The sequence below is a fragment of the Pipistrellus hanaki genome (genome assembly GCF_964339955.1).
Source record: "Pipistrellus hanaki genome assembly, chromosome: 3".
Lineage (NCBI taxonomy): Eukaryota > Metazoa > Chordata > Mammalia > Chiroptera > Vespertilionidae > Pipistrellus > Pipistrellus hanaki.
This window is the reverse complement of record NC_140505.1, coordinates 22,625,424-22,648,404: the sequence shown is the minus strand read 5'-3', so window position 1 is coordinate 22,648,404 and position 22,981 is coordinate 22,625,424. Positions and strand designations below refer to the sequence as shown.

General features: G+C 41.3%; 1 protein-coding gene across 2 annotated transcripts; it reads right to left on the bottom strand.

Moving 5' to 3' along the window:
- Positions 1-5,253: 5,253 nt before the first annotated feature.
- Positions 5,254-15,653, bottom strand: GINS4 (GINS complex subunit 4). 2 transcript variants are annotated; one of them, XM_084879787.1, is made up of 8 exons: positions 15,452-15,651; positions 14,733-14,840; positions 11,948-12,034; positions 10,512-10,625; positions 10,230-10,327; positions 9,980-10,068; positions 6,990-7,080; positions 5,254-6,906 (listed from the first exon to the last, which is right to left on the bottom strand). In XM_084879787.1, the coding sequence occupies exons 2-8, from the start codon at positions 14,826-14,828 to the stop codon at positions 6,810-6,812; spliced, it is 672 nt and encodes a 223-aa protein (XP_084735913.1). In that variant the 5' UTR covers positions 14,829-14,840; positions 15,452-15,651; the 3' UTR covers positions 5,254-6,809. The 2 variants fall into 2 exon arrangements, with proteins under 2 accessions (XP_084735913.1, XP_084735914.1); XM_084879788.1 differs by lacking the exon at positions 10,512-10,625 and having other exon boundaries at positions 15,452-15,653.
- Positions 15,654-22,981: the final 7,328 nt, after the last annotated feature.

Sequence of the window (22,981 nt, the reverse complement as noted above, 5' to 3'; positions counted from 1 at the left end):
ATAAAAGGAGTCATAGAATTTTGACTAGATAAACTTACTTGCACTAAATTCTGAGAAAAGTTCATTACATGGATCCTCATAAAGAAACAAAGAGATGTTATTCACATGGCTATTGTTTTTACTAAAAGCAAGGAACTAATATATGTCCAGGTATTCTGCTCTCTGGGATCAAATTTAATTCAAAAATAAAACTTGGGGGAACAAGAGAAATGAACTGATGACACACTCTTGTTTCATTTATTAAGCTGCTGACATGCTGTGGTTAGAAGTTTATTCTTGACTGAGTTGACTACAATGTAGAGACACTTGGTGTTGTTGGAGATCAGAAAGCTTTAGATACAAGATGGTAGTCGATGATCTATTATACAAATGAAGGAGATCTACTGTTTTGAATTGTCTGGAAACTAAGGGCAGCTCAAACCATTCAAATAGCTGAGTGAGCAGCATGCATGCTGTTTGTTAACAATGAAGTTCAATAAGGCATATGACATTTTAAATTGTTATTTTCATTATCTATCTTGGAAGTTAGATTGCAGTTATGACCAAATCATCTAATTTGCTTGTGTTACACACATGAAATTACTTAATTCCCCAAAGATTTTGGTGGGATTCTAGTGAAGATAAAATAGGAAAACTAAGTATAAAAAGGAGATGAAAAACCATTTAGAAAAATAGAAAGTATTAAGTGGTGAGAGACTAGTGGCTAACTCACAGGGTTGTTGTGAGAATTAAACAAGGTAGTTTGTAGAGAGCACAGATTCTCAATACTAATCTCCTTCCCCCCCTTCCTTTTCTGTAGGCAATGGAGATTTAGGCAATTAAATGTTCAGAATTATACTTGAAGGAAATGATTGGTTCCAAAATAACAGGAACAGGAATTCGAAGTTTTAAAAAATTTACATTGAGGTGGAACCACTTTGGGTCCCAAGGAGTACTCCATTAAGAGGCTTAAAACAGTCACATACAACAGTTTGAACCCAAGGAAATAATTTCCTTTCAACCTTCTTAGTCCTGTTAAAAAGCAAATTTTTCCCCTTGAGCCAAACAATATCTTATTTTTAGATTTACACTTAAGGGACTCTTCTTGGGATTCACTGTAAATTCCTTGGGGGCAGAAGTAGTTTTACTTTTGTTCTTTGTTCTCCCAGAACCTAATAGCACTGGACACGAAGGCAGACTTAAATAATTGTGTGCAGAATTTATTTTGAATGTTTTTTTTTTCTTAAGTTAGGTGGCATTTGTAAACATTGTGGTGTATAGAACATGATCTATGAAAATACTGCAAAAAAAATGCCATTTGCTCTGAAGTAATGTGAATGGTAGTGGAGTTTTTTTTTTCTCAAAGACTCAACCTTACTCCAGTGAAGCTATCTTTGCACAAAACAGGTTTGGGTCCTTTCCTTCTGTGGTATTTACTTGCAAAATACCACAAGGTAGTCCAGGAGATGAACTCTGGCCTCATTGGGATTTGCATCCCATCTCCTCTACCTAGTTATTATGTGGCTTTCGGTACCATAGTCTATTTCTCATCTATAAGACAAGGATACCAATATTACCTATGCTATAAATGTATAAAGATTAAAATTTGTGAACATTTATATGGTAGGAACTGTTGACTCTCATGCAGGTATAAAATGAACACGTGCCAAAGATTTTTATAACTTGCTCTTTAATGAGAGAACCAGGAAAATGCTACAAGTGGTTCAAATGAGGATTTGATTTTATTATTCTCTACAGGACAAAATCATTTGCATTCCCATGGACAGGAATCCTTTACATAGCAACAGTTAGGAAATATTCTCATTATTATCAGTTTTATGTAAATTAACTTCTACGTCTATTGAAGTGTCAAATAGCCTATTCACAGGCATGATCAAGCATCCCATTGAGAGGATAATGCAGTAATTTTTTTTACTCATTCCAACCTGTTAGTATTTCCTCGCACAGAGTTGTTGTGAAGACTTAAAAGTTTACCTAACAGTATGATTCATAATAAATAGTGGGTAAACCTTACTCATTACTATTGTCTTCAGAATTTACAGTTCATTCTTTTGGATATCTGTGATAGTTGCTTTTCAGCCATGGAAGGAATACTCAAATTTTTTTTAGAAACAGCTAAGTTATTTGAAATCAAATCTGTTAAATAAGTAAAAAATACTGATTTTTTTAAAAAAGTATTTTTCTTTTCTTTTTTAAAAATGTATTTTATTGATTTTTTACAGAGAGGAAGAGAGAGGGAAAAGAGAGTTAGAAACATCGATGAGAAAGAGTCATCGATCAGCTGCCTCTTGCATACCCCCTACTGGGGATGTGCCTGCAACCAAGGTACATGCCCTTGACCGGAATCGAACCCGGGACCTTTCAGTCCGCAGGCTGACGCTCTGTCCACTGAGCCAAACCGGTTTTGGCTAAAAAAGTATTTTTCTTTTTTTACAAGATGAGTCTACTTCCATTAGATACACTAAATCAATTTTTAGAGGATTATGGGAGGATGGTAGAGCAGAAAGCACCAGGAATCTCTCTCCATCTAGACAAGTGCACTAGCAGAATCTGTCTGATATAACTATTTTGGGACTCTGAAGTCTGTTGAAGGTTTCCAAATTCAGGGAAGATCTGAACGGTAAACTGCAACTAACTTTGGTCAGTTTCAGCTCTTACACAGTAGTAGCTACCCCTGGCCAAAGATATAGGTGACAAAAGAAAAAGTTGCCAAAGCAAGTGTTATGAAAATTTAAAAAATATTTTATACATAAAAAATACTATTCATGGAGTAAAAATGCAACCCACAGAATGGGAGAAAATGTTTGCAAATCATTTATCCGATAAGGGATTAATATCTAGAACATACAGAGAACTGGCAAAATTCAAGAACAAAATCCTAATTTAAAAATATTCTAAGGACCTGAATAGACATTTCTTCAAAGATATAGGAATAACCAATAATGACATGAAGAGATGCTCAACGTCACTAATCATTAGGGAAATGTATATCAAGACTACAATGACATAACACTGCACCCACATTGGGATGGCTACTATAAAAAATAATAGAAAACAAGTGTAGGCAAGGAATTTGAAAAACTGGAACCCATGTGTATTGTTGGTGGGAATATAAAATTGTGAAAAACAGTATGGTGGTTCCTCAAAGAATTAAAAACAGAATACCATATGATCTAGCAATTCCACTTCTGGGCATATATGTAAAAGAACTGAAAACAATTTGAAAAGGTATTTGTATACCCATGTTTATAGCAGCACTATTCACACTAGCCAAAGGATGGAAGCAATACATTCCCATTGACAGATGACTGGATACACAAAATGTGGTACATGCATACCATGATATATTATTCAGTCTTAAAAAGGAAAAAAAGTCTGATGCATGCTACAACAGGGATGGACCTTGAGGACACTATGCTAGGGGAAATAAATCAGTCATAAAAAGAGAAATACAACATGATCTATTTATTTAAGGCATTTGGAGTAATCAAGATTATAAAGACAGAAAGTAGAATGGTGGTGTCCAGGGACTGTGGGGAGAAGGGCATGGGAAGTTAATGTTTAATGGATATAAATTTTAAGATTTACAAGGTGAAAAAAGTTATGGAGACGAATGGTGGTGATGGTTGCATGAGGTAAATGTATTTAATAACACTTAAAAATGGTTAAAGTGGCAATTGTTGTGTTACGTATATTTTACAACACACACAAATGAAAAAGAAAAATCAGTTCTTGAAGAATTCCAAATGTTTGGGATGTTTAGCCTCCCATGATAAATTACTTGGACTTGGGCACAGAGCACACACAGCTGGGTCCTGTGGGAAGGTCACAGCTGACACACGGTTGCAGCTGGGGAAACCCAGACATGAACCTGCAAGCATTTCTCAGGAATAGCCATCTTGCTGGTGACAAGCTCATAAGAATAAAGTATGATGCAATCATTGGAAGAAAATGTTCCGCCATGCTTCCTGTGATGAGTTTTTAACAATAAAGCAAAATACCACAAATAGAAAAAGTTAAAGTCAATGAATGTCACATTAAGCCACATCATTTCCCTTTCTACTTGGGTTTGAAATTCAACTTCCCATTTATTTTAAAGCCAGTCTTCCTGTGAAGAGGTGATTAGGAAATGGAGCAATTTACTCTGTGGCTTCAGTAGAGAACTAAAACTCCTCTGTGCAGCCGGGCATGCACAGGACAGGAGCTGGAGACATGAAAATGCAGGGTCCTGCCACTCAAAATGTGGTCGCTGGGTCGGCAGCAACTACACAGCCTAGGATGTCCTCTGAACCATGGGCCCCACCCCAGAACTCCTGAATCAGAATCTAACATCTGAATAAGATCTCCAGGACCTGTGTACCATATATTAAGGCTTAAAAAGTACTTACCCTAAATAATAAAAGGCATGCAAATCAACCGAATGGGGGAACAATTGGTTGCTATGATGTGCACTGACCACAGGGGGCAGATGTGGCTCAGCCAGAAACCAGATATCCCCCAAGGGGTCCCAGACGGTGAGAGGGCACAGCCTGGGCTGAGGGGCTCTCCCTTCCCACCCCCTCCGTGCATGAATGTCATGCACTGGGCCCCTAGTAACAGAATAGTTCACGTTCCTCTCCTGGCTGCTCAGCACGATGGAGGCCCTGGTGAGTGAGTCACAAGCATACTTGTGACTAGGAAGGACCCTTAGGTTCTGGTCTCAGGTTTATCACTGAACATCCCGCTTTGTTTCCCACCTATTACACTCTACCAGCCCTGCCTACTCTCAGGACTGCTGGGAGGGCCGAATGGGATCTCTGCTAACAAACCCATTAATGATTTGGGCCCAGCCTGCCTCTCAGATCTTATCCCGCACAATTTTACACATTGTGTTCTAACCACACTGACTGAAAGCAGAGCCCGTTTCTACTTCAAGGCCTTTGTCCAAGCTGCCTTCTCTGCCTGGAATGGCGTTCCTTTTGATCTGTGTGTGTGCCTGGCTCCTCCTCAGTGATTCAGATCTCAGCCTATTATGGTGAGATTCACTGAATTCAGTGAGAACCTCTGAGACTACTCAATCTAGTCACTCTCCACTGAGGCACCTGTTCCAATTCTCTGCAAGGCATTTCTCACTGTGAGCAGGGACAGTTCCTGTCTTATTCTGGGTTGGAGCCTCAGTGCCTTGAACCATGCCTATCGCACTAAATGCTCAATACATGTTTTTTAAGATGACCAGAGAAGGTAAAAACATTCTGGAAAAAACAAGCTACTACATAAAATATAAAATGCTTTATTTGTAATCTCCACTTAAGGATATGTTTTCATTGATTTTTAGAGAGGAAAGGAGAGAAACATTGATAGGTTGCCTCCCATGCAACCTGACCATGTTTCGAACCCACAACCTTGTGAGGTATGCTCCTGGACCAGGAATCAAACCCACAATCTTTTGGCATACAAGATGATGCTCCAACTTTTGAGCTGCCCGCAGGGCTAAAATGCTTTTATTAATGAAACCTTCCTGCTTTCACTTGGCAATTTCTCTTGGAAATCATAGCAATATTACATTGATTACTCTAACAGCTTATATCACGTAAATAAAAACCGCCTGCCTTTTCATAAAGCAAGAAAAGACCGGGATGCAGACTGCTTTTTATCATGTTTCAAGGGAAGACAATTCATTCACTGTTCACATCCCTTCTTCAGGCATCAGGGTGATAGTCTTCATTCGTATAAATTTTAATGTCATTGGTTTCCCCTGATAAAGTGAAGCTTAAAAAAGACAATCTGCTACTGCAGTCACAATATAGGATATTAATGCCATTCCGCTAACAGAGCCTTGCCAAGGATGACCAGATGGCCCGGAGGCTGGCTTGGCGAAGCTGCCTGAGGTTCCGGGAAGGCTGCGGGTCAGCAGCAGGGAGAGCATACTGCGTTCGACTGCAAGCCGAGAACTGTCCCCAGGCTCCTTCTGCCACAAAACTGAAACTTAACGATTTATTGGATTAGTTGTTAAGCGAAACAGAAATCGGTTTGATGTCTCAGTTAAGCGAAACAGAAATCGGTTTGATGTCCAATGTTAGAGGTTCCAAAGGTTTATACAATTTAGAGACACATCAGAGAAGAAGGTCACAGCTGTTTTCTTTAATCTATTTACACTCTTTCCACTACGAAGGTTAAATGAATTCTGCTACCACCAGGTCAGCGTTAACTACAGTAGCCAAATCATAGGCAATGATGTCTCTTTATGAATTACCTTTGCCTCACTTTCTTTAGTTCAAAAAATACCACAAAGAGCCTGGATGGCATGGCTCAGTGGTTGAGCGTCAACCTATAAGCCCTCTCGAGGTCATGGTTCAGTCCCTGGTCAGGGCACATGCCCGGGTTGCAGGCTTGATGCCCAGTCTGGGGTGTGCAGGAGGCAGTCAATCAATGATTCTCTCTCATCATTGATGTTTCTATCTCCCTCTCCCTTCCTCTCTGAGATTAAAAAAATATATATTTAAAGAAAAAAAACCCCCTCATATTTCTACAGTAAATTTATAAAACACAAAACAAAACACTGCAAAGGGAAAAGGTGCACAGAGTGAGTCATGTACTTGCCCAGCAGATTGAACAGAGCAATGGCCCCACCTGCTGATTCTAGACAAACCGGCAGGAAGTTAAGGTACGTGGCAAGTTAGGAACCCTGCCTGAGTGCCTTCTCAATGCCCAAGTGACTCACAGCACTGCTGAGAAAAGCCCATTGTCCTTAGGCACAGAATGATATGTGTGGCTTCTAAATATTTCCTCTATGGTTCTATGTCTTCTTTCTTGCTAATTTATTTTTGGTTTTAAATTAGCTGTACAGCTCCCGAAGCAACTAGAGGTGCAATGGTTTTATATCGGATCAAGTGCTGCGAGCCTTCCTCCAAGTCAATCACATAGTCCCTGAAAAAAAAAATGTGCAGAGCTCAGCTGGTCGTCTATCGGAAGAAATATTTCTTACTGTCAAAGTCACACGCATCACTCACCTCTGCTCATCTGTTTCTGGTTCTACCAGGATGTTTTCTTGTCTTTCCTTCACTCTCAGAAATACATATGAATCCAGATCTGGTTTGGGAACTGCCACAAAAGCAATAATGTAATCAGAAAATGCTCAGCTAACACAACCAATATGGAAAAAGTTGCTGGGATTAATTGTACTGAGCACTAAAGGACCCGTGATGTAAAAGCATGTTGGGAGTAGAATGGTTTGAGGAGAGATCTGGCTTCTAGAAACAGCACACTTCCCACCCAGGTTCCACAGAGCAACCATTCATTCAGCAAATGAGCAAGACTTCAGGCGTGCAGGGAATTCTGCTACGCCTTGGGGAGGACACAGGCAGGCGGAACACGTGGTCTCTGGACGAGGTGGTAAGAGCAGCATTGATGAAGCCGCACATGAGTGGCACACTTCCCCAATGATGTGGGGAGAAATAAGTCGAAGTGCGTTTTAAAGGAAAGAGCAGGACTTAAAGAGGAAGCATGACCCTGGTAGGCAATGGTAAAGGCCACGACAGAAATAGGCATGGCCTTCTGGACACACACACACACACACACACACACACACACACAGTGTACAAATCTGACTAGAAAATATTTCTAATATAAAGGAGTAGGACGAGAGAGTACAGTAAGTCCTCACTTAATGCCATTGATAGGTTCTGCGATTAAGTGAAATAACATGAATATAAATAAGAATTAAGTTCCTATGGCATTTCATCAATGTTATAATGAAGGGACATTGAATGAAATGCTATTAGAGGTCCTGCTATCTTAGAAACTCTGGGATAAAAAGTGATCGTCTTGAATGTTAGCCTAAGCGGTCCCTCACTGGTTGATTACAGGTGAAGAAGCTGTGCCATCCCTCCTCTTCAACCGCCAACCAATACCTCAAATGCCCCAAGCTGGCTGCTCGACAGCTCATTTTCTAGCGCTCCATTTGTACCTGGAGACCCCACCAGCTGCAGGGCCCAGAACCTACTGACTCAGTTCTTAAGTCAGTTTCCACACTACCCTGACTCCCTCATATACAGGAGGGGGTTCAGGATAACTGGCTCCAAAGGTCTAAGGATGGTGCCCTGACTGCTCCAGGGTTCTGGGCCTGCCAAACAGACTCTAACTTCAGGGTCAGTTGACCCCACTAGGAAGCTACTGATTCCAGGAAACCCAGCTTAGATTTCAACATGCCTTCCCCCATCCTGCCATCAGGGTCTACAGTGCTCCAGAGGCCTGAGGGGGACTCAGCATCTGGGCTAACAAAGCAAGACTCCAATTTCACCAGCACAGGCTGTCCCCAGCTTCCAATTCCAAGACTGGCTCTAGTCCTATAAGGAATCCAGGACAGAGACATGTGTTTTAGGAGGTATCTGCCAGCATCGAATAGAAGTTCTAGGACAACGGCTTACGTTCAGGTCCAGGAATTCAGATGCATGCCCATCAGTAGTCCTACGGCTGCTTTAATCAACTGGTCGCCAAAGCAATGGGTAATGATTAGGGATGTGGTCCTTGCTGCATTCCTGTTCTTCTAAGGTGCAGACAAAAGCAGCTGAACTGGACATGGATTGGGCCTTCTGTTTCCCTCAGTCAGGCTCACCAAAACGATCGATTCAGAGTTCTACAATCTGGTATGGGTTTGGCTTGGTCCTGATGTGACAGGCTGCACTGTGCCCCCACCGAATTCATATGGTGAAACCCTAACCCCAGTACTTGAGAATGGAAATGTGTTTGGTACATACAGGGCCTTTAAAGAGGCATTTAAGTTGAAATGAGGCCGTTAGGGTGGGGCCTAATCTAATCTGACTGGTGTTCTTATAAGAAGGGGAAGAGACACTCAGGGGTGGGAGGAGGTGCAACGAGGGGTAGTCATGTGAAGAGGCTGAGAGAGAATGGCCAACTGCAAGCCAAGGACTGAGGCCTCGGAGGAATCCAACCCTGCCAGCACCTTGATCATGGACTTCTGTCCTCCAGATCTGTAAGAAAATAAATGTCTGCTGTTTGAGACCCCCAGTCTGTGGTACGCTGTCATCATAGCCTGAGCTGACTAAGACATCAGGGGAACCATGTCTCCATGCATTCTGTCCTAGCTCTTCCACCTGCCACAGAGGTCATGTGGCCCAGCACAGGTTGGTGGGAGACAGGCTCAGTTGTACTTGAACTTGTGGTCTCAGCACACTAAGCTTAGTTTGTGAACAAGGTGGATTCCTGTTTCTGGAGCACTGTTGGATTTGGTTGGGCAATTTTGTCTGACAAGGTCCTGCTCAGATATGGCAAACTGTGAAAGACAGATGTGGACTTTAACCTATACGCTAGGGGACTCCTGTTAGTTGATCCAAGGTTAGGAGTTACTACCATAAGTCCCTCCCCTCAGCAGAATTTTAAGGGGATTCTGAAGAGGGCAAGAGGTGGAGGTGTTGGCCATCCTTCACTTCCCCCAGCGCCCCTTTCCCTCCCACCTTTCCATAATGAGAGAAACTCTTCACAACGAAATGATTAGGAACCTTTACTGTGGGTAAGAAGGAATCACTGAAGGTTTCCTTAGCCTCTCGTTTAAATCCTCCTTGGAAGCTGAACAGTCCTGTAGTCTGGCATCTGTGAGGAAGAGATTGCTAGCTCTGTGAGAGCAGAGACCCTGTATCGTCAGTGCCCAGAATGGCCAGCACAGTGCAGGTGCCCACGAGACCACTGGATGACCACTGGAGGATGAGTGACTGAATGTGTGAGCGAGTCTACATCTATAAAGGCAGCCAGAAGAATTTCAACCCAACCTTGAAGAACACATGGCTACTCTTACACCTGCTTTAAATGACATTCTGTTTTGAACTCAAGACCCTGCTTCTCTTTTCTTTCCTGCTTAACTACATACTTATTTTTATGTTTGAGAGAAAAAGATTAAAGGCTAAGATCTTATTCTCAAACACCTGAAGATCCCGGACATGTAAATGATGGCCCCTCCGGATGACTGAAAAGAGAATGTTCTTACCTGACCTCAAGAGGTCCACTTTCTGTAAGTTAGGAGGCATATGCTTTAAGGCTACATTCCTTAGATAGGTCTCTGTATTTGCCATGTACCTGAAATACATAAATTAAAATCACTATGACAACCCAACTGGTAGGAGCCAACCCATTTATCAGACAATGGCTCTGAGATAGGTTTCATGGACACAACCACCAAAACTCATGCTCACAGGCCAGGGAAAGAAAGGCAGTTGCCACACTCACTGCTCACTCACTCTTTGGCAAAGGCAAACTCTTCTGGAGAAAGGCTGGAAGGCTCCTCCTCATGCCGTGTTTTCTCCTTTTCAAGGACATGAGGAAAAAACTTCTCTATCTGTGAGGATAAATGGAAATCATCATGAAACATCTGTCAAAACTCAAGTGTCAAACATACTAGTTTTCTTTTAAAATATGTATTTTTTTTCTATTGATTTCAGAGAGGAAGAAAGAGGGAAAGGGAGAGAAACATCAATGATGAGAGACAATCATTGACTGACTTCCTCCTGCACGCCCCACACCTTCATGAGCCGACACCTCAAGTAGCTGCTAAGGACATAGCGGATCCTCTCCATCTCCATTCGATGGATACTGATCTTCAGGTCCCCCTTCTTTGCTCTCCTGAGATTTTCTTCCTATTAAAAGGGAAAATGACGTTTATAAAAAACACTAGAAGCCCAGCGCACAAAATTGCGCATCCCCACCCACCCATGTGTGCCTTGCCGTGCACACAGCCTTTTGGAGACTGGTCTTTGGTTGTTAAGACCACTGGGTTTTTATTATATAGATAATATTCAAGGACTAAGAACCTTCTTTGTTTAATCTACCCAGAGCCCACAAGGATCATCATCATTGGCAATGCTGAGGACTCGAACACTACCTTTAGGTCAAAAAAGAACAAAATACTCCTAAGAGTTCTATTTTGTTAATTCGTTAATTATACAAATAATATATGACTTCAGTCTTATCACATAAAGTTCAAACAATACTCATTGACATACCTCAGATATATTGTGGTTTTTGTTTCAGACCACCACAATAAAGTCAGTCATCATATTTTTTTGCTGGGGGGCGGGGGAGGGTCTTGCCTTCAGTTTGTAAAAAAGTCAACATATGTGAAGTGCAATAAAACTAGATGTACCTGGCCTGGCTGGTGTGGCTCAGTGGTTGAGCACTGGCCTATGAATCAAGAGCTCATGGCTGGATTCCTGGTTGGGGCACATGCCCAAGGTGAGGGCTCGATCCCCAGTGGGGGACATGCAGGAGGCAGCCAATTGATATTTCTCTCTCATTAATGTTTCTATTTCTCTATCCTCTCTCTTTCTTCCTCTACTCAATAAAAATATATTAAAACACACATACAAACTAGGTGTACCTGTACTTTTAGAACAGTTAAATAGAATCTGAATATGATTGGTCAGAAGGACCTTCAAGAATTCCAACCCAATAGTAAAGGAGATAATACAGCAGACAGAAGAAATATCTAAAGTCTAAAAAGTAGGTAAAACATCAATTGAGGAACCATAAAATATCAATGTTTTAAAGCTACTCTGAGGTTGATAATGATTTAAGCCAAGCTCGTCTAAGACAAGAGCCACAAACTCACATGTCTGCTGAACAGGCAGGTAAGATATAGGAGAAAGGTGAGCAGTAGGGACTATGGGGCACTGAGGCTTCCCTGAAAGGGGGAGGCCCTTACCTTGCTTTGGTCAGCTGTTCTCGTATAAAAACATGGGGCTGGCGATGATAGGTTTTTAGACTTTTTATGGGAAGCTGATATTCAGATATTCACAGGTACTTTCACGCTTTGTAAATGTACAATAGATAACTAATTCAATACTTAAGAAACAAACTAGGCTGGGCCACACAAAGCAGATTTGTTATCATACCTCTCACTATACTGACAAACCCTTTTAAGATTCTCTTCCTTTATAACCCTGGGATGAGCGGCTCTTACCATGTGGTCTAGCTGCTCCATGACACATTCTACAATTTCAGGCTTGCTTTCCAGAAGGTCAGGGGCAAATTTTTCATTCATCCAAGCCTAAAAAACAACAACAACAAAATTACATACACACACACACACACCACTCATAATGGAGCTATCAACCCTGTAAGTCAGTACATATCCCCATGAAAATCACAGCTGTCTCAGGTAAAGAAAATTGCCTACCAGTTGGAAATACTGGAAATGTGTTGAAGGCAAGCTGTTTAATAACAGTTTTTCCATTTCTTTTAGTAAGAAATTGGGTTTGCAACCTTATATTTAACCATCATTACAAAAAAAAAAAAAAAAAAATCACTGTTCACTTAAAAAATGTTGCCAATAAACGTGTTGCTGAGAGTAACACCACCTGGTGTTCAAACAGTACCTTTCACCAAGTAGCATCAACACATTTCCTTCACCTGCAATTTCCACCAGGGGGCACTAGCACTTATCTATAATATTTGGGGAGATGCAATAATGCTAATAAATCTATACATCTCTTCATTCCTAAAGCTCAAAGCACTTTGCAAATAGTTTTTATTCATCAATATCTGAGAGGAAATGTAGTTATCCTCATCTTATTGATGAAAAAACACAGATTGTTATTTACTAATGTCCAAGAATATAAAGAATAGCAATAGAAGTGGATATTCTATTAAACAGCTTTGGAACAGAGTTTAAACCCCTAATTTATGACTCAGGCACAGATCTTGGTGCATTTTAGAAATTGCCAGGGCTTAGAAAATGAAAACTCCCACAGGTGATTGAAGAAATGTACTTACTTTCAGTTACAGGAAATTTAATGTTAGCACAGCTCAGAATTACATGCCAATTAGGCTCTATTTCTTTTGACATCATTGAGACTCTGCTTCTCCAATTATTACCATCAAAACACATTCTCAAGTTCTGGGTATTGCTACTATCACAAATCTTTTCAGGTGCTCAAGCTTCTGTACTAGTGTTGCAGAAGTAACCCAGAAAGACAAGAAATTCTATCTTTCTTTTGAGAGCCAATTTTTTAAAACTTAAACTTCTTTTAACGCCACTTCTTAAAATAGACTCATCCAGGCCGTGGTATTTTGTGGAAGAGCCACACTCAAGGGGCTAAAGAGCCGCATGTGGCTGGCGAGCTGCAGTTTGCCGACCACAACTTTAGGGTGTATACCAAGGTGTAGAATAATTGGGCCAAAAGACCTGTGAGCCTTCAACTTGACAATAACAAATTATTTCCCAAAATGACGGTATCAATTTATATGCTCTCCACAGTATATAAGTGCACTTCCCAATATTTTATATTGTTCATTTTTTTCATTTCTGCCAATCAGATGGGTATGAAGTTATATTTCATTGGGATTTAAATTTTAATTTTCCTGACCACTAAAAAGGTTGATCATCTTTTTATATGACTGTTGGCCATCCTGATTTCTGCTTCTGGGAGATGCCTAAGACTTCTTTTTTCTATAGGCCAGTTTGTAAAGTCTGTTTATGTACTGTGGATACTAATCTTTTGTCAGTTATATATGTTGCAAATATTTTCTCCCAGTTTTTGTGGCATGTCTTTTTACTTTCAAGGTGTAAAAACAGAGTTCTTAACTTTAATATAGTTGAATATGTCTGTTTTTTCCCCTTATATCTTGTGTTTTTTATTCAATGGATCCTTTCCTAATAAATCAGGGGCTCTTAAACTGGGGCCCACAAACTAGAAGAGCAGATTTCAGAGTATCTATGAACTCCTGAAATCACAAGCCAAATTTTGCATGGATATATAGATGTATTATTTTGGGAAGAAGGGCCAGATTTTTTAAAAAGTCTGTGATATAAAAACAAATTAAGAATCACTACTATATAGTAAGAATTAGGATAGAAGATAATCTTAAAATTATGATGGAATATATTGTAGGAAAGAATGAATATAGGTACTAAAGTAACAAACATGAGTGAGTTCTGCAAAGGGAGTAGGCAAGAATAAGGCAACAGGCCATAGCCGATTTGGCTCAATGGATAGGGGGTGTGCAAGAGGCAGCTGATCGATGATTCTCATCGATGTTTCTAACTCTCTATCCCTCTCACTTCCTCTCTGTACAAAATCAATAAAATATATTAAAAAAAAAAAAAGAAAAAAGAATAAGGCAACAGGTGTGGTGGATTAAGAACATGTGGAGGAGAGAGGGACAGAGAGCCAGAAACATCGATGAGAGAGAAACATCAACCAGCTGCCTCCTGCACACCCCACACAGGGGACGTGCCCGCAAGCAATGTACATGCCCCTGACCAGAATCAAACCTGGGACCCCTCAGTCCGCAGACCGCCGCTCCACCACTGAGCCAAACCGGTTTCGGCCCAGGTTTCTCTTTTTAAAAAAAAAGTGTTTCAGTACTTTCTTGCCCAAGTAGGCATTCCACAGGGGAACCAACATATGTTTCAAGGGACAAAGGCAAAAACTTACAAGTCACCACCACATTTCTGTAGTCCCTGCAAGTAACAAATGCTTGCTCTGTGAACTGTCCAGTAAATGTACCTAAAGCTGCTCCTTCCTGGTCCCACGTGAGGATTTTGTATTTGACATGATGAGGTCTCTAACACAGGCTGGCATTCCTATTTTTAATTTCTGTGTAGATGGTAAGATCCAGTATATCTTCTTCTTGAAATAAGCTTTGAATTCCATTTCTTTATTTCCTGATTCCTGACGTTTGCACCGCTGGACTAAATAAAAAGGCTAAGATTGGAGCAAGGGGATTCTACTTGGGGTGCTTACCTGCTCCAGCCTTTCAATGAGCTCTGCAGGAGTTAGGACCACCTCCTCACTACCCCCATCAGAGTCCTGTCCGGGGAGATCCAGTTCCTCTGTCATCTTCTCTGGTACCTATTGAAAATAAAAGAAATCAACACTCTTCTAAGTGTTTTCCATTCATTGCAAGAACAGGCAACTATGTATCTACAACTGGACCTGTAGACAATGGCTTTGATTTTTCAATTCTTTGCGTCTTCCTTCACACCTCAGATCGGGTATCAGTTTCCCAAAGTGTCTCCACCTACACCTGGAACTGAGCCCCTATCACGCCCTGCAATAATCACCTGTCTTCCCGGTAGACGTCCCCTCCGCAGCGGCTGTGCTCTGCTGGAATAGGAATCACCCGTCTGCCCTGTGCCCGGCACCTCTAGGTACTGAGGACAATCATCTGGGCAGTCCCTGAGCTCAGCGCGGTGCTTACCTCACAGCAGGCACTTACAATTGTTGGGAGAACTAGTAGTCAATGCCTAGTTTCCCACAGTCCCAAGGCCCGGCCACATCAGACCCGTGATGAAAGGCTTAGGAAGGAGCGTGCTGGGGACGAGAGGAAGCCGCAGGAACCTCAGGGAATCTGCATATTCCTCACTCCTCTCTTCGTGGCACGAGCACAGTCACCTCCAACACACACACACACACACACACACACACACACACACACACAGAGGTCCCACTAGGATGCTCACCTGGGCACCGGAGGCAGCCGGCGGCCAGGGCGGGAAGCTCCAGGGGAAGCACCCCCGTGGGGAAGCACCCCAGCTTTCCCCAGGAGCACCTGGCAGCGGAACCACCTTTCCTACGTCTTCCCGAGACCTTCTGGACCTTCCGGACTTTCCGGACCCTCCGCTTCTCCGTTCCCGCGCTCTTCTTAGAAACGTTCCGCCTGGGCACGACGTCACCACGCAGGGCGGCGCTGACCAATCACGGCCAGGCGTCCCGGTGGCCCCGCCCACGAGATGTGGATGTGCGTCTGGGGCGTGTCTTGTCCGCCCAACCTCACGTGGTCCAGCTTAGCCCCGCCCACTAGGTCTGTGCAGTCCCGGGTGGCACTATTGGTGATGGTCGGCAGGGGGCGCTCACCACCGCGGCTGAGGAGACACGGTGGCGTCTGGCTTTCAGATCCCTGTGAGGAGTGCGGATTCTCAGGCTTTGCCCAGACTTGCTGAGATAGAGAGCGCTGTCCAAGGAGCCCGTCACCCCTAGCTGTTCTGTCCCCCAGGTGTCTGAATTCAAGGAGCCTTTACGATTCCAACTCAGGTTCTGAGTTATCCCAGCTAACTTGGAAGAAGTAGAGCTGTCCCTGCAGAACTCTACCCAGGCTGCAGATTTGTGAGCAAAATGTTGTGTTATGCCCCTAAGTGTTTGGGTTGCTTTGTTATGCAGCATTCGGTGGCTGGAACATTAGGCCACTGGGCTCTCTGTGAGCACAGTCCCCTTCTTCCATAATTCTCACTACCTAGCTTTTCAATGGCCTTTATTAGCACAGCATTCCTTAAGTGGTTCAGATGTGAGTCCCAATACCAATAATTTCTCCACGCCATTACCTATGACCTCCTTTACTTACTCAGATACTTCGCTTGCAAACTGCCTTTTACAATCTCCCTTGGCAACTCTCTTGGGGAGGTGGAGTCCAGCCTCTGCTTCCTCACTGAACAGAGGTGTGACCTTAAACGAGTCACTGCTCCCGGCGTCAGTTGCACTGCCTGATAAGTGAGAACACGTGTCTTCCTGAAGGCAAAGGGATAGATAAAAAATTCGGGGGAAGAGAGCTTTCGCTTCTAAGATCTTTGATTTCAACGAACACTCATCAGACACAACCGCTTCAGAGTAAAATGAGTCTGCAGAGAAAGAGTTCTGCTATGTAAAGAAGGAGAACTTAACCTGGTGAGGAGACATCCAGAAAGAATACATCGAGCGGAACGTATTGGGCCAATGGCACTGTGAAGTTACATTATGTAGGATGAAGAGAAAAATCAGGAGCACCTGATGGATGCGCACCCACTGTCAAGACATTTTAAAAGTAATTACACAACCATATAAGTGGAATAACACGCATTAAAATAGTCCCATAAAAAAACGAGAAGTACATACATCACGATAGCAGGATGGTGAAGTTTGATGGTGATAAATGAAACTGCAGGACAGCATTGCAGGCAAGTTGTAATGATTAAAAGAGTAAAATGAACATGCTCACATTAATTCAGACAAGTAAAATGTGAGGCTGCAAACATGGTGAAAGGAAAGTTACTGCTCTAAGTTGAAGAGGACGTAGAAAGGAGGACCCTATGCATTTGAAGAAAGGGTAAAGTCATTCCAATTTCCAGATACTGCTCAGTGAAGAAGTCAATTGCAGTTAAAGACACAGCAAATAGAAACAGCCAAAATACTTGTGGATAGCTATGGAAATATACTAAGAATGAACCGAATTATTTTCCATCACCAAGAAGAAAATATAAACTATACATAACCATACAAAATTGTGAGCTTTTTTTCTTTTGCAGAAAGATGCTTTTGAAATACAAGGTAATATAATCATTATTGCTTTCATATCATCACTGTCCTTGCTCATTTGGCCAACAGCTGTTTCTCACTGTTCCCTTCCTTTGAATTTCATCACATTTTTGGTCTCACTATCCTGAAAGCAAAGCATTCAGTTTTAGGGGGTGTACACTTAAGCAAAGTTTAACCCCCAGTTGTTTTGAATAAATGAAGATTTGGACTAAAGACTGGAAAGTCAGAGGGCAGTTTGGATTTTTCTAGAAGGCAGAAAAGTACTTTTGGAATATTTTATTCTAGCCTCACCAGGAAAACTATTGACCGGTGAATTTGCAAGTATTTTTCTGACCAGTGATAAAACCTGATACTTGTTGTATGGCCGGATACTGAAAAACTCAGCAGGCCTGGGACAGACTTAGATCTCTCTGACAAATGTAAAATATGGGCAGTTTATGATATTCCTAATTCCTTTCCCCGTCAAATGTTAGCTCCTCATCCTTTTCTCAGATCCCATCTCGATTTCAAGCACATTGTATTAACCCACACATGTCCCCAATGCAAATGTAAACTTTTCAGAGCTAAGTTTTGATATCACAGTTCCAAGTTTTGACAGGTAAAAGGGAATCATGTAGATTTGTAATATTTTTTAACTCGAAAAAAGCATGTCCAAAACTTTAATGTTATGTTCTGGGTTTTTTTTGTTTTGTTTTGTTTTTGCCACTTCCTTAAAGGAGCCTGGGATGACTCTCCTTCCCTTAGTTTGGTCTTAATGTGCTCAAGGGGACCAGACGTCCTGATTTTTACCAATTTGTCCCGCGTCCCATGGTGTTTTAAAAAAGTCCCACGGGAAAGAGGGACAAATTGGTAAAAATCGGGACTGTCCCGCCAAAAGCGGGACGTCTGGTCACCTTATCCTAGTTTCTGGCACAGACACAAACCCTACCTCCACCTCTGTCCTGTATGTCATTTTCTCATGGTTAATAGGATGCTTTTTTCCCTCTTTATCATGACTACAGAATCAGTATTGGAAATAACTAAAAAGAGTCAGTTTGCTACAATGGGGTACTTATATCTTCTGAAAAGAAAACTGAGGCAGACAGAGGGCTTCAAATTCAGTTCTAACAAAGGCTTCCCAAGCCCAGGCAAAGACCTGGAGATGCCATCTCTCCTCTTTGCCTTCACTTTGCCAATAAGGTCACAGGGGCCTTGATACCTGTCAAACGCTGCCACCTCCTTAAGCAAAGATGATATCTTCTCACTCCAGCATACTCTTTGACATTTTCCTTGGCAGAGAGTACACAGAACACCTGTAGGCTGGCCCCTCATTGCCCACAGGCCTGGACGGCTGCAATGAAGGGCAGGCTGTTGGAGGATGGAATAGGTTCCCTTGAGAGAAGTACTAGTAGGGTGGTCATCAGGTGCAGGTGTGGTTTTATGGACTGAGACAGTGCTGTTGATTTCTTTGTAGTATGAGGCTCCCTCCCTTACACTCTGCTCCAGTCGAGTTGAACTACTTAAGGACATGAGGTATTTTGTCTCCTTTCTTTGCAGATGCTGTTCCTCTCTTTAGGCTTCTCTCTTTCCCTTTAACCACCTGATGAACTCCCATGCATCCTTGAAGACTCAGCGAAATAACTTCCTCCATGAAACTATCCCTAACATACTGCCCCTTATTTAGGTCACCAATAATACCATATACTATTCTGATGTAACATTTATCGTGCTATATGGCAGTTTTAACATGTCTGTTTCTTCTGTTAGATTGTTAATTTCCTGAAGTGTCCCCCAAATCTATCAGAGTGCCTATCACTCATGCGCACATTGATTTCTTTCTTTTTTTTTTCATTTAAAAATATTTGTTGAGTATGTTTATTAAGAGCTAAATCCTGTGTTAGGTGCTAAAATACAGACATGAATAGACATAGTTCTTGTCTCAAGAACTTATAGTGCAGTGAGGGAGAGACAAACAAAAACACTAATAATCACACATTGATTTCTTCATTCAACAAACACTTCTTGAGCATCTAGTGATATTTGAGTATCTAGCGCCAGACTCTGTGTAGGTGCTAAAGATAAAGCAGTGAATGGGACACACAGACCTTGTGATGGGAGATGGACAACAAACAAAAACCAATTATTTGTCAGGTGGTGAAAAAATAAACCTGGATAACAGAGAATGTTGACGTTGAGGGCATTTAAATGGCTGGGGCAGGCATCTGTCTAGTCCCTTTGGGCTGCTATAACAAAGTACCATTGATTAGGTGATTTATAAACAATAAAAAATTTTTTTAAATATATTTTTTATTCATTTCAGAGCAAAAGGGAGAGGGAGAGATAGAAACATTAATGATGAGAGGGAATCATTGCTTAGCTGCCTCCTGCATGCCCACCACTGGGGATCGAGCCCACTTCCCAGACATGTGACCTGACTGGGAATAGAACTGTGACTTCCTGGTTCATAGGCCCACGCCTAACCACCGAGTCACGACAGCCAGGCTAAACAACAGAATTTATTTATTCCTCTTTGTTCTGGAGGTTGGGATGTCCAAGGTCATGGAGCTGACAGAGTCAGTGTTTGGTGTGGGCTCAAGTCCCAGATGACCATCTTTCTACTTTAATATCATAAGATGGGAGGGACAAGGGAGTTTTCTGGGCCACTTTTATAAGGGCACTAATCCCATTTATGAAGGCAGCCTGTCCCCAAGAATTAATTACCTCCCAAAGGCCCTACCTCCCAATCCCATCAACTTGGGAAGAGGTTAGAATTTTAATGCTATATGAAATTGAGGAGGACACAAGTATTTATCCTATAAGGGCCTCCCTGAGGAAGTGACATGTGACATCGTTTGTAGAAATAATGAATAAGTTCCAGAAGAAACAAGGAGGAGATACGAAAACTGTACTTTCATTTGCTCATTGCAGAATATATGACCAGGAATTAAAAATTTTTTTTTTTAAATTTATCTTCTGAAAACCCATGGCCAATACAGCATTTAGCACGTAAGTAAAACAATTTTTTAAATGCTTTTTCTGGATAACAGTTAAAGAGAAATGTGACCTTCCCATCAAGAACTTCATGTGCCTTTATTGCATGGGCATCTGCTGAAAAGCACATGTCTAAGGTCTGGGCAGGTCTTCATGTTTATTAGGGTCCATGTAATTTGCTCTAGGGAGCCATCTATAGGTCCAAGAGAAAAAGAGACCAAACTAATATTTCTACATGCTTTTGTTTTTAAATATACAGCTATAGGAAAAGATTTGATTATAGTCACAGGAAAAAGATAAAGGTTAGCCTTGCTCAAGAGTGTGTATCAAAATTCTACTCATTGCTTTCATTTTAATGCCTTACCTGTCTATGTATTAATAGATGATAAATATGGCAACACTTTGAGAATGTAACACAACTAATAAAATGAGTCATTCCACTTCAGACTAAAGTTTATTGAAGTAATTTTTCTGCATAGGGACAACTCTTAGAATACAATGGAGATTCACCTGTATATAGGCCATGGTTTCCTTGAGCTGATGTACAATAAGATTTATTTTAAAATTTTAAGTTCTCCCTGGCAGTGTAGCTCAGTGACCTATGAACCAGGAAGTCACAATTTGATTACCGGTCAGGGCACATGCCTGGGTTGTGGGCTCGATCTCCAGTGTGGGGCACACAGGAGGCAGCCAAGCAATGATTCTCTCTCATCATTGATGTTTTTATCTCTCCATCTCTCTTCCTTTCTAAAATCAATAAAGATATATTTTAAAAATAAAATCTTCAGTTCAAAACTCCCTAGAGTACAGAGATCAAACTATATTATAATTGTTACCATTTTATTTTTATTTCTACATGAAGCATCTATAAATTATACAACTCTTGAGGTATCAATATTTGGCATAACAAGAGGCCTGGATTAATATAAAAATGTGAAATTTCAAACTTTTTGACACTTTAAGAACTTCTGGCATTTTGTCTAGGTTTCTTCATTCGAACACCTCTTATAGATTTCTCACTGGTGAAACCAAACGTATTAATTGACTTTAATATTCACACTCTAGCAGAAGGCTAAAGAATGGATGATTAATTATGTTCCAAGATACATGACTTACCTGGTATTTTACTATTTATAATAATTCCATCTTTAGAGGATCCCAAAGTGATAGAAACTATTAGGTTTTTCAGTTTATATTCAGTTCAGTTATAGAAATATTTCAGCTGAAAATATTGAAAATCAAGTCACAAAATTGGGTTAATTGTCGGTATTTTTTGGACCAAGAACCAGATGCCTTGGGTCATTTTGTCTGTCATAGCTGATCTTGCTGTGAGCAGCTGTCATTCTGAGCTGCTAACTCACTGGAATCAGTAAGAGTTGGATGTGACCCAGGCAGCTCTGTAAAGGCTGAAATTACTTTGGACTTTCCCCTGCTTGTGGGGAAATGAGGTCATGAGTTTCCCACCCATCCTCACTTTGTTTCATCTTAGACATGTTTACTCTAAGTTAGAAATTCAGTGACCCTGAACTTTACCCTTAGTTATGGGCTGCTTCTAGGCTGGAAGTTTATTCATTTACTAGAGGCCTGGTACATGAAATTCGTGCACTTGGGGGGGGGGGGTGTCCCTCAATCTGGATTGTGAGAGGGTGCAGGCCAGGCTGAGGGACCCCGCCAGTGTACAATTCAGGCCAGGGAAGGCTGCAGGTTTGCCAGCTGGGGAGGGACCACAGGAGAGCTCCAGGGTATGTCCAGCCCATCTCTCTCAGTCCTGATTGGCCAACACCAGCAGCAAGCTATGTAACCTATTGGTCAGAGTGTCTGCCCCCTGGTAATCAGAGCACATCATAGCGACTGGTTGTATAGCTTTAGCATAACATTAGCATATTATGCTTGGATTGGTTGAATGGCCAACCAGATGACCAGACACTTAGCACATTAGACTTTTATCATATAGGATTTTAAAGGTCTATTCATATACCTGTAAGCAGGAAAAGTCATTTGTCCACATTTTTCACTCCCCCACCCTTTTTTGTATAATGAGAACAATCAATGAGACCAACTAGATAAATAGGCCTGAAGACTTAGAGGAAATTGGAAATAGAGAGCATTGTGAGATCTCAGGGTGTGGTGGGAATTGTGTCCAAATTATCAAAGCTCATTATGATACCAGAGATGGTAAGTGGTGTGCATCATATTTAAATAGGGTTATTTTTATTGACAAATACATGTGGTTGTTTTTTATAATTTGGGGGATATTTCAAATATTATAAGAAATACTAAGCCACTTATTTGCTCTAGCTCTGTCCCTGTGCAACTCTGACTCCATTCCTTTTCCCCTCTTTTTTTTTTTTTTTTTTCCCTTTTCCCCTCTTTACAGGTAACCACCACTTGGTGTTTATTGTTCCCAGGCATATGTATCTTACCACATATATGTGTCAATAATATATGAATTGTGTATATGTATTATCAACTAGGATAACTCATAATCATAAAATGTTATTTTTGTCCATTTTACATTTACTTACTGAGTATAATTCTTTCCCTGTACTGGAATAAAAACTGAGGAAGGTCCATGATTACTCTTGTCATTCTTTGGTTAAAAAAATAAAAAGTCCTATGTTCTCTTTAAGTCACAAAACACAATCCCAACTCAGTAATTAAAATGTACAGTTTTGTTATAATCAAAATCCCCTTCTGGAGAATGGTACCATATTGGTTGTCAAAATGGTTGCTGT

Coding starts and splice junctions, on each gene's coding strand:
- GINS4 (XM_084879787.1), bottom strand. CDS start 14,828: ATGACAGAGGAACTGGATCTCCCCGGACAGGACTCTGATGGGGGTAGT. Junction 10,626..11,947: donor TGGAGCAGCTAGACCACATG/GTAAGAGCCGCT, acceptor CCCTTTTAATAG/GAAGAAAATCTCAGGAGAGC. Junction 6,907..6,989: donor CCAGAAACAGATGAGCAGAG/GTGAGTGATGCG, acceptor TTTTTTTTTCAG/GGACTATGTGATTGACTTGG.